Here is a 12,147-nt window from a genome sequence, read left to right as displayed (position 1 = left end):
GGTCAGCAGTTTGAAACCACCAGCAGGAGAAAGATGAGGCGTATTCCTACTCCCATACAGAGTCATGGCCTCAGAAACCAAAAGTGGCACTTCTACTCTGCCCCATAGGATCACTATGAATATGATCGAGTGGGATTTTTTAGTGAGATTTGGGAAATCTAGGTTCTATCAATATACCTCACACCTAGTCACCACCCCTGGTCACTGGAGGCGTGTGTGCTGCTATGGTGCTAAGCAGGTTTCAGGAGAACTTAAACATTAATACAAATGAAGAAGAAAGGCCTTATAATTTACTTCTGAAAATCAGCCAATGACACCCCCATGCATCAAGATGGTCCAATCCACCATTGATCAGGAGGCGCTGGGGGACCTGCTGTATCCTGGTGAGTGGGGTCCCTGTGAGTCAGAGATAACTCAGAGGCAGCTAACAAGAACAATAACCCACTCCCCCCTATGGCTTGTTGCCACGAACCTTCGTTGGGGGCTTAGCACAAAGTGCTCCTCCACCCTGACACACATCGGCTTCGTTAGCACAGTTGGCATGTGAGCACACAAAGATGGGGTTGGCACCTGCCTTGGGCTTTGATGGCTTCACACTCTCTATGTGTGGCCAGCATAGATGGCCAGTCTTCAGCACCCAGGACTGATGTTCACTCCCATTCAGCAGCACTGCTTTCCTGGGTCATGGTGGCAGGTGGCAGATGGAATGGAATTTTGACTGCGCCCAAGCTTCCGAGCCTTTGCACAACTTGGAAGCAGAAGGGAAAGGGCCAGGCCATAGTTTCATGGAGTGTGCTTGCCCCAGGCGTGATTCTCTTTCAAACTTCAGTGCACCTTGTCTTTCTTTATGTGATCTGAGCTCACTGAGTCCTAAGCCAGTGCCTTCAAAGGGTCTGAACTGTATGTTGGCTTTCCCCTGACCCAACAAAGGGATCAGCACAAGATGATCAAGGCTCAGAAAGACACTGAGAGGAACTCAGCCATGGAAGGCAACGGGTTAATACTGTAACATACCTGATCTTGCAATAACAATGAAAACAACAGCCAAAAAAGTCTAGGAGGGGTTACAAAAATTAACTGGTAACTTTGAACGACTGACCTTGCAACTCATAACCACGACACCCTCAGGGCTCCCTAAATGGGACTAAACCCACAGGATATTTCTGCGTATGCCTATGTGTGCTGCAAATCATCCACAAATGTGGCAGAGCACACAGGGCAAAGTCACAACAACTTCTTGGCCACAACCGAACACCTGGAGGGAGTCAGTAGCTGGGCCTGAAGCTCAGGATCAGTTTCAGGGGACAGTGAGGGCATTGATATAACATCGTGCGCAATGTCAATGTTCTAAACCTTATTTTGGTGAGTGCGCGCACCAACAGGGCTTCAAAGCATGCGTGCTTGTGAGAGGCTGTCTAAAGTGCAACCAGAGGCCTCTCCCTGTCTGCAGCAAAGAGAAGGGAAGAAAAACAAAGGCACAAAGAAACAATTTGTGAACGGTGGTCCCTAAGACCAGAACTAGATGGTGCATGGCCACAGCTACTGACTGCTTTAAAAGGGATCACGGCGTTAGATCCTATTTACAGAGAAACAAAACTCAAAATATTACATATAGATAGATAGATATAAAAGACCAGGCTTACTCATCTGATAGAGACTGGTGGGATCCCTGAGACTGTGGCATTTAAGTAACAATCCAGACTTTAACTGAACTCATGTCAGAAGCTCAACTTTCAGCCAAATGCTCAACAAGCCTATAAAATGAATGCTAATGCCAAGGAGGTACATTTTCATTAGAATGCTCAACCAGTACATTGAGGGGATTACAGTGGGTGAGATGAAACAACAGGCATATAAATTGCTGAGTATGAAACAGATGATCCACTGTGTGAACCTTCACCCAATCCATGATAAAAAGTTGAAAACGACCCACCACCCATGCACAATTAAAAAGGGAGTATTTGTCCAGGAATCAGAGCTCAGAAGGTAGAAAGGGCTAGAGCTGGGTGAAAGGAACCAGTCGGCACAGCGAGGAAGTGGGAAGAGTGCTGGCACATTGTGGGAATCACAGCCACTGTCATGAAGCCCACTGGGTATGAACGGTTTCGTGAAAAGCCAGCTTGCTCTCCAAACTTTCACCTAAATCACAATGGAAACTCCGAGAGGGTCTCCGGTGAGCAAACAGATCAAGCTGTGGAGTGATACACGGTCTTGTGCTCCCACTCTGAGGGAGAGGCTCTGCAAAATAATGCTGACGCCGGGCTTCCGATGAAGGGGACGATTTTCTCGGTCTGCATTTCCAAGTTGAGAAATATTCCACCCCGTGCCTTTTCCCGAGAAGCACATGCAAACGGTTGCAAAGCCCAGCTCTCCACTGGACACATGTCTTTGACTGTTAGCTGGGAAGTTGCCAGCATGCCCCACCACCACCGCCACCAAAAAAGAGCCTCATGTTGTGACATTAGAGCTCCGTGTTGGGCCTAGAACACAGAACAATGTTGTGACAAGTGGAAGACAGTGCCTTCCCCAGCCCAGCAGGATGATGTTTTCTTGGCCCGAGCACATTTTCAGCGTAGTCACAAAGGCGAGTGAATGCCATTTATCCCCAAAGGGGCTCAGGTAAACTCGGGGCGTTTCAAGCTTGTGAAGGACAAAGAGGAGCCCAGCCTCGGAACTGGCAAAGCCTTTCAACACAAGTCCTTCTGTTCTTCACCTGCAGTTTATTGTCTCATGAGATGGTGGTGGGGAGGGAGCCAGCGATGCTCACTGGTGCCAGCCTGTCTTCCAGAGACAAGATAATACCACAGGATTCCCTCAGCTCAATGCTCTGCTTTCCAGCACAGCACTCCCAGCCAGTAATGATGGGTTTGTGTGTTTTTTAAGCTGTGTGCAGAGGTGTAATCTAATCTTCCTCTTTAATATACTCTCTTATGCAGGAAAACAAGCCAGTGGGCACCAGCATTTTGCAGCTGGTGGTGACAGACAGGGACTCCTTTCACAATGGGCCTCCCTTCTCATTCTCTATTTTGGCGGGAAATGAAGAGGAGGCGTTCCTGTTGGACCCACACGGGATCCTGAGGTCGGCGGTGGTGTTCCGGCACACCGAGTCCCTGGAATACGTGCTCTGTGTCCAGGTACGGTCTTGTTCTCTGTCCGCATCAGGCTGCCTTTCACTCCTACTTGCTCTGCGCCCGCTGGTTGGTTTTCCTTTGTTGAACAAGTCAACAGAATTCATTACCGTGTGGGAATGTTCCCCCTTTTAATCTCAGATTCAATTTCACACCAATAAAAGCGGTCTGTGTGTGTGAAATTGAACAGGAAGGAAGGGAGGCATCATTGTTCAGGAGGGACATTTCTGTAGGGTGTGTCAAGCACACCATCTCTGCAGTCTGGACATTCCTGGGGTTCTAGTGGACCCATAAAGAAAAAATAATTGTTCAAGGCTCTTTCCCTTAAGCAGGATATTATTTGTCATAGTATCCCAATGGAGGAAGGTAGTCATCATTGTTTGAATATCCTTCAGCCATAGCGTGGTCTAGTGGTCTCTGCTTTGGAGGAAACTGCCACTTGACTGACCCATAAGAGCCAAGGACTCAGACAGCAATGGCCTTGGGTAGATGACTCACACACCTAGTTTCTGTTCCTTGGGGTCTCTGTGCTGTGGGAAGTGATTAGTACAGAAGGCAAATGTGATCGGTCTTGAAAGAGATGGGTGAGAGCTTGAAATGAGCAAACACCAAAAAGCTCCCAAGTACGATTTTTGCTTGGATCCCATCCTAGAAATTGAGTGACTCGTTTTTTCCCCCAAAGCACCCAAACCAAACTCACAGCTGTTGGATCGATGTCAACTCATGGCTATTCTGTGAATGGATAAAGTAGAACTTCCCCTGTGGGTTTTTGAGACTGTAATTGTTTACAGGAGTAGAAAGCCTCATTTTTCCGCCAGGGGATGGTGGGAGTTTCAAACTGCTGACCCTCCTGTTAGTAGCCCAACATGTAACCCACTGTACCACCAGGGCACCTCCATGTCAATGAATTCCCCCATTGCTAACCTCCCTTGTGTAATCATTTTATATAACCATGTGGGTGCTCAAAAGGCAAGGAGCTCTTGTTAACGGCTTCTCTTGAAGTGAACAGAGTTCTTGGCATATTCTCTCTAGCTGTTAGAAGCCAGAGATTTGATATCTCAGACTCGGGAATCTCCTTAGAGAGCTTTCTCCCCATGGCAATTATATTATACTTTCAGCATGTTTTGTGTTTCTCCTTGACAAGGTCCCTGTCTGCATCAGTTACAGCCCCACTCTCCCAGCCCCATTTATGTGCACATTAACCCATACCAGTACTGCTGCCTCCTAGTAGAACTGCCCTTCTGCTTCAGCCTCATTCGTTTCTATTTCCCCTCCAAGATGAATCCTCTTACATGAGATTCTGTTGTTCTTCTAAGCCAGAGGTGGGCAAGTGCAGGCCCTGTGCCAAATCCTGCCCATAACCTCTTTTGTTTTTCGAATCCTTTTATTAGGGGTTCATACAACTCATCACAATCCATACACACATCAAATGTGTAAAGCACATTTGTACATTCATTACCCTCATCATTCTCAAAACATTTCCTTTCCACTTAAGCCCCCCGCATCAGGTCCTCTTTTTCCCCCTCCTCTCCGCCACCCCCTCCCTCATGAGCCCTTGATAAGTTATAAATTATTATTTTGTCATATCTTGCCCTGTCCAATGTCTCCCTTCACCCACTTTTCTGTTGCCCGTCCCCCAGGGAGGAGGTCACATGTAGGTCCTTGTAATCAGTTCACCCTTTCCAACCTATTCTCCCTCTATCCTCCCAGTATCGCCTCTCACACCGCTGGTCCTGAAGGGATCATCCACCCTGGATTCCCTGTGTTTCCAGTTCCTATCTTACCAGTGTACATCCTCTGGTCTAGCCAGACTTGCAAGGTAGAATTCGGATCATGACAGTGGGGGGGAGGGGGGAAGGAAACATTTAGGAACTAGAGGAAAGTTATATTTTTCATCGTTGCTGCATCGCATCCTGACTGGCCCGTCTCCTCCCCGAGACCCTTCTGTAAGGGGATGTTCAGTGGCCTACAAATGGGCTTTGGGTCTCCACTCCACACACCCCCACACCCCCCAAATTAACTATGGTAAGATTTTTTTTTGTTCTGATGATGCCTGATACCTGATCCCTTTGACACCTCAAGATCGCACAGGATGGGGTGCTTCGTCCATGTGGGCTTTGTTGCTTCTGAGCTAGATGGCCGCTTGTTTACCTTCAAGCCTTTTGATAGCTGGACACCATAACCTATTTTTATAAAGAAAGTCCTATGGGAACACAGACTGGTCTGTTCTTGCTTACAGTTGGTTTCATCCTTGGCTGTTTTCCTGCCACAGTTGTGTAGTTGCAAAAGTGACCTAGTAGTCTAAATATTTGCTATCTAGCTCTTCACAGAAAAAAGTCTGCCTGCCTTTTTTATTACCACGTGTGGCTGTCACGTGCCCTGAGAGCATGTGGCCTGCAGACTAAACTCTGCACCAGTTTATCTCAGATTTGGAAGGCCAGTGCCTTTAGCAAGTGTCACATTCCCATCTTTCCTTTCTCCCGGTCACTTCACACCCAGCAGCCATCACCCACTTCTGTCAACTTTCTGGCCTCCAGTGTTTGGCTGGGGAACATCCGGTCTGTAAAGTTCAAACCCATTACTGTCCAAAAGGCCCTCCTGGGTTTTCTGTAAGTGCGACCTAATTGGCTGATCGGATCTCCTTTTGCATGAACCTTCCATTTCAGCATTTCTGGTCCCCACAGTCCATCACATAAAGCGTGTGGTGATGTAATGATGGTAATAATCAAAACGGCAACCATCACATTAACTATCATCTGCTCAATAGTTCCTGTGGGCCACGCCTGAGCCAGGCACTTTGCAAGTCTTCTCTGGCTTCCCATCCCCACACGCTCCTGTGAGGTACTTTATTCTATGGCTTCCTAAACTTTTTCCATACAAGGGCCCTTTGAACCCAAGAAATTTGCAGCATAAGCAAACACTTCCAGAAACATCTCAGATGCATTGCCTGTTAGATTTTGAATGACACTGCATCTTAAATTTTGAATTAATTTTTGGGCCCTGCATGCACAGAAACCTTTAACAGCTGCCTAGTTTTTCACAGCCCCCACATTCCATTACGCCACTCCACAGTTTAAGAGGCTTTGACCTATTTTACTCATATCAACGATACAAACAATGATGCTCAGAGATGTTCAAGAACATGTTCAAAGCTAAGTATGCACCGAGTGGCAGGGCAAGAATCAAACGCCGGTATATGTGATGCCCAGAGCAGAGTGCCTGCTCTTACACTGCCTTTCACATAGAAGGACTCATTTGCCCTGATCTCACCAGACCTGCAAGGCCCACGGTGGCCCTACCTGCTCAGGTACCTGTCCCAGCCCTTCTCCTGAAGTCCTACCATACTGACTCCTCGTCACACAAGGCAGCTGCTCAGGGAAGATCTGTAGGGACAGTGATCATTCTGTCTATTATTACGTAAAACTGGAGGCAAAAGCAGTTCTTTTCAAGCCGTGTCTTTTTCCCAGTGGTGTACTGTGTTGTATTCTAAATCTTAAAGGGGTGCCATGCCCACTTGAACAATGTGGTGTTTTACACAGTCAGACAGATGCCATCTGGTCCAGCCCAAAGTAATGAGAGCAACAGAGAAGACAGATCCCTCCTCCGTGGGAGAGCACCGCTTTGTAAGACTTCCCTCAGCTCTGTGTCCGGGACCAAACCGAGCCCAGTCTGTGGGGGCACATGGATAGCCGCTTCTAACCTCCTTCCTTCTCCCTTGTCTGACTCCCACCCGAGTGTATGGGGTTCACACCCTTCATTGTTCACAACAAAGTGTGCACATGGGAAGCGGGGGTGATAAATGTCCCTGGTACTGAAGCGCACACCTTCGCACACCTTCAACCGTTTGCAGAAGAGGGGCAGGAAGGAAGGAAGAAGCCAATAGGTGCACGGTGCACATGATGGGTTTCCATCATTGTCATGACCTTGTCTCAGTTCTTTGCCTTCCCCCCTCTCGGTTGTTTTAGGCGAAGGACTCGGGTAACCCCCAGCAAGTGTCCCACTCCTACATCCGTGTGCGGGTCATCGAGGAAAGCGTCCACAAGCCGACAGCCATCCCCTTGGAAATCTTCATTGTCACCATGGAGGACGACTTTCCGGGCGGGGTCATTGGCAAGATCCATGCCACAGATCAAGACGTGTACGACGTGCTCACGTTTGCGCTGAAATCAGAGCAGAAGAGCCTGTTCAAAGTGAACAGCCACGATGGGAAGATCATTGCCCTGGGGGGCCTGGACAGCGGCAAGTACGTCCTGAACGTCTCGGTGAGTGACGGCCGCTTCCAGGTGCCCATCGACGTGGTGGTGCACGTGGAGCAGCTGGTGCATGCCATGCTGCAGAACACCGTCACCCTCCGCTTCGAGAATGTGTCCCCCGAGGACTTCGTGGGGCTGCACATGCTGGGCTTCCGGCGCACGCTGCGGAACGCAGTGCTCTCCCAGAAGCAGGACAGCCTGCACATCATCAGCATCCAGCCCGTGGCAGGCACCAACCAGCTGGACATGCTGTTCGCCGTGGAAATGCACAGCCGTGAGTTCTACAAGCCAGCCTACCTGATCCAGAAGCTGTCCAATGCCCGCAGGCACCTGGAGAACGTCATGCGCATCTCCGCCATCCTAGAGAAGAACTGCTCAGGGCTTGACTGTCAGGAGCAACACTGCGAGCAAAGCTTGTCTCTGGATTCCCACGCGCTCATGACCTACAGCACGGCGCGCATCAGCTTCGTGTGCCCGCGTTTCTATCACAACGTGCGCTGCACCTGCAACGGTGAGTGTGTTTTCCAAGGCCGGCCTGCCTGCGGAGTTGATAGGAGGAGGCTGCGTGGCTGTTCCTAATTCACAGATGTTTATCCATGCAGCAAAATATTTCTGGGTCACCTACCGAGTGCCCAGACGTCCCTGGGAGGTGGCGTAAATAGTTAAGAGTTCAATTGCAAAGCAAGAGGTTTGAAGTAACCCAGAGGTGGCTGGGAAGATGGGCCTAATGACCTGCTTCCAAAAGGTTACAGCCTAGAAAGCCGGGTGGAGCAGTTCCCCTCTGCACACGTGGGGCCACCATAGTCAGAATTGGCTGAACGGCAGCTAACTTCAACTCCCTGTGGGCACCATGATTGATACTGGGCGTCCATCAGACAAGCTCAGTCCCTGCTGCCGCTGAGCTCATAGTTAGTGAGCCATACAGATGCACAAGCAGGAAAGCCCCAGCCCATGTGGTAAGAATGATCCGAGGAAACACCGCATGCTGTGAGAAGGCCCATTTCCTAAAGGGGGTATCCTCTAAGTAGAGCCAAAAGATAAGCAGGAGTGAGCTCACTCATTCTGACTCCTAGGGACCCCATAGGACAGAGTGGACCACCCCTGTGGGTTTCCAAGGCTGTAAATCTTGGCGGCAGCAGCAGTAGAATCGTTCTCCTGTGGAGCAGCTGGTGGTTTCAGATGCTGCCCCTGCTGCTAGCAGCCGACACATAATCCACTTCGCCACCAGGGCTCCCAAGCAGGAGCTAGACAAGTGAAATGGAGACCCACGGTGGTACAACAGTTAAGCACTCAACTAGTAATGCAAACCTTGGTTTCCACCTAACTGCGATGTCCTCGGAGAAACTCCTATCCAAAGATCTGATCGGAAAGATTCCAGCCTAGGAGGATTTCTACTCTTGCCCCAAACCAAAATTCACCGCCTTCGTGTCCTTGTCAACTCATGGTGGCCCTACGGCACAGGGTCGAACTGCCTGTGGGTTACCGAGACTGGACCTTTGGATGGGAGTAGAAAGCCTCATCTTTCTCCCAGGCAGCAGCTGGTGGCTTCTAACTGCTGACCTGGAGGTTAGCAGCCCAGTGTGTAACACACTACCCAGCAGGGCTCTTCCTCACTCACTGCCAGGGAGTTGATTCTGGCCCTATAGGAAAGGACAGAATTGCCCCTGTGGGTTTCTGAGACAGTAATGCTAAAGGAGTAGAAAACCTGTCTTTCTCCTGTGGAGCAGCTGGTGCTTTTGAACTGCTAACCTCAAAGTTAGCAGCCCAAATTCATAGCTACTATGCCTCTGGGGCTCCTAGGGCACTTGCTAGGAGTCAAAATTTGACAATCTACTTGAGGGCACCTAAGAAGAACAAGTCATACTGGCCACAATAGACATAAGAAGGCCTGCCACTGAGTCAATTCCATCCCACAGCCACTGTAGGATGGGCTAGGCCTGCCACTGGAGGGGGGCGGGGTTCTGAGACTAACACTTTTACAGGATTAGAAAGCCTCATCTTTCTCCCATGGAGCAGCTGGTGGTTTCAAACTGCTGACTTTTCAGTTAGCAGCTCAGTGTGTGAACTCCCCACCCCCCAGGGCTTCATAGGAAAAGGCTATGGAGGAAGAATGTTTGGGACAGAGGGACAGCTTATGTGAGCAAAGCCTGAGAGTAAGAAAATTTCCCTTGAGGGTCCTGGACAGGTGGACAGGTCAGGGATATGATGACAAAGGAACCCTGTAAGCAAGCCCAGGAGTCACCCCAGGCCCATTAGCCAAGATTCAGAGACGATCCGAGGCTGTGGGAAACAGCGACTGATTCAGAGTGAAGAATTGTCGGGATCAGATTCATGTTTCACAGAGAGCATATGTTGCTGCAGAAGGGATTGAATGGATGAGAGGCAGCCAGGCCAGAGGCAGGGAGACAAGTCAGGAAGCTGTCGCAGAGGGTCAGGGCAATTTCATTTGCTTCAGTGAAAAATAGACATGGAATGCCCAGGAGTAGAGTGGAGGCCCTCTGAGAAGCAGGAGGAAGTGGTTCATGCTGTTGATGGAACGATAGCCATCAAACCTTGATCTGGCTGGTCAAAAGCCAGGGCAATGCAGAGGCCTAGCATGGCAGCATGCACTAAGAATCAGTGCTCTCTGTCAATTCACTGCCCCTTTCCAGGAAACTCACACCTAGAATTCCCTCTAGCCAGTATGAGCTTGCTCCCAAGGGACGGTGACCAGAAGAGAGGCCATTTGTAAAACATGCTCTTAGGTAATTGAAGACAGACAGGGGGGCCCTGGCCCCTTCCCTTGGTTGTAGCTTAGAGAATGAGCTCATCAGAGGAAGGCCCCAAGAGCACAGCTCTCTCCCAAAGACTTGTTGGCAGTCTCCAAGAAGCCCAGAGGAGGGCCAAGCCAGGGGAGGGGGAAGGGGGTTCCTATAAATTTCCCTAATGTTTTCACGAGGCAGAGGCCACCATGTCCCACCAACCTGTTGAATATGGAAATCAGCTCCGAAAGAGCTCAAAGCACGCATGCTAGGTGACATGCGCTGTTGGCAGATGTCACCAGCAGGTGGGATTCATGACTGTCAGTGGTCCATGCCTTGTCCAGATGTCCTTTGTAGGCAAACTGATGGACACACCAGTTTGTCCATCAGAGCTAGATCAGAGCACATTTCAGCTAGAGCTTCCTTGTGCCGACTCACAGCAGGATACCAAGGGTTCAGGACCCAACCGAGCAGGCCTTGCAGGAGAAACTGTATCCTCCGGTTCATGCTGGTGCTCGGAGAAGTCCTTTTGTTCAGCAAAGATCTGTGTGTGAAGGTAGCAGTGTCGTAGGCTCGGAAGATTCCAAAGTGACAGAGACAGAAATGCTCCCTGTCCTTTGGAGCTGCAATTGTGCTATCAGCTTAGGAGCCTCACATGCTATAATGTTACTGTCCGCTGCTGCTGAGCCGTCCTCCCACTCAGGGGGATGCCACACGTTCCAGAGCAGAAGTGGGCCAAAGGGGTTCCTGGGCTGTCATCCTCACGGAAACAAGTTGCCAGCCCTTTCTTCTGTAGCGACACTGCCCACCTTTTGGCTAGCAGCTGAAAGCGGTCTGTGATATTGGTATACGAGGGACCACTTATGTGCTGTGTCTCAAGTGGGGTATGTGCTCATCAAAAGGGAACGTGCGCTTTGCAGAATTTCTGCGAAGAAAGACATGAGAAGGGGTCAGTCAGCGCAGGCTGGACTGGTGTTCAGCTATGAGGGTGAACAGAAATCAGCAGAGCTTCTAGACTAAGACAGATGAGGAAGAAAGTCCTGGCAATCGCCTTATAAAAAACAGCCAGTGAAAACTGTGTGGATCACAATGGTCTGGTCCTCGAACAACCATGATCATGGGGCAGACTCTGTACTAGGCAGAGTTTCATTTAGTTGTACGTGGGGTGGGGGGAATGGGGGGGTGTTGCCAGGAGTCGACAGCCAACTCAACAGCAGTTCACAACAACCAGAACACTATCTGTGAAGCATTATTTGGCATTTTAACATTTCAGCATATTACCAGGGGCATATTAAGTGCCTCCGAGTTCTTTGTTCTTATCACTACTATCAAATGGTCATTTTCAATTCTGTCTCATAAATTCATAAGGAGGGTCATGGCTTCGACCAGAATCTTCCTTTCTCCCTCTTCCCCTCCCCGCCTTCTTTTCTTTCTCCTTTCAACTATTCTGCTTTGTAGCCTCTTTCCACTCACCTTTCTGCTTATCTGAGGAGACTGGTAGCATTGTGATTATGGCTCTAACTGTCCATCCACTCCTCCTCTCATCTACAGTTCATTCCATTCATACCAGTGTTAGCTGCTTACTTATACCATCCGTTCACCTCATGGTGTGTAGTGCAAAGGGCCATCCTTCTATTAGCTGAGTCCTTGAATGTTGTAAAGTGGAGAACATTGATCTAATATCCCTCCCTCCCTAAGTGGCAGTTCCTGAGTGCAGCTCAGCTCCCTGGATGTCTGTGGTACTCATCCGGGGCAGCCTTGAAAGACAGTTGCAGTAAGACAGAGCATCTCAGCCACTCCAGTGTGTGTGGTGTTTGTTAGAAATGCCCATTCCTGCGCTGCTGCACACTCAGACGTGGACAGTAGGTGGAGCCTGGGGAACTCTGATGCTGGTGGAGGAAATCCGCCTGTGAGAAATTTCACTGGAAGGGACACCCACCAAGAACCAACTGCCATTGAGCCACTTCCAACTCAGATTAGAATGTCTCCTTCGGGTTTCTAAGGCTGGAAATCTTGACAGGAGCA

The 12,147-nt window shown here is 49.6% G+C and overlaps 1 protein-coding gene across 1 annotated transcript in view; it reads left to right on the top strand.

Moving 5' to 3' along the window:
* The window catches only part of FAT3 (FAT atypical cadherin 3), a 684,233-nt gene that overhangs the window by 610,439 nt on the left and 61,647 nt on the right, over window positions 1–12,147 (top strand). Inside the window, exons 18-19 of the mRNA XM_030886441.2 lie at window positions 2,937–3,134; window positions 7,094–7,892. Of these exons, the coding sequence (XP_030742301.1) occupies window positions 2,937–3,134; window positions 7,094–7,892 (997 nt within the window). The remainder of the gene's footprint in view (window positions 1–2,936; window positions 3,135–7,093; window positions 7,893–12,147) is intronic.

This window comes from Echinops telfairi, unplaced genomic scaffold, assembly GCF_000313985.2.
Source record: "Echinops telfairi isolate 266 unplaced genomic scaffold, ASM31398v2 ScPeMD7_1713;HRSCAF=2227, whole genome shotgun sequence".
Taxonomy (NCBI): domain Eukaryota; kingdom Metazoa; phylum Chordata; class Mammalia; order Afrosoricida; family Tenrecidae; genus Echinops; species Echinops telfairi.
This window is presented reverse-complemented; position numbering and strand designations above follow the sequence as displayed.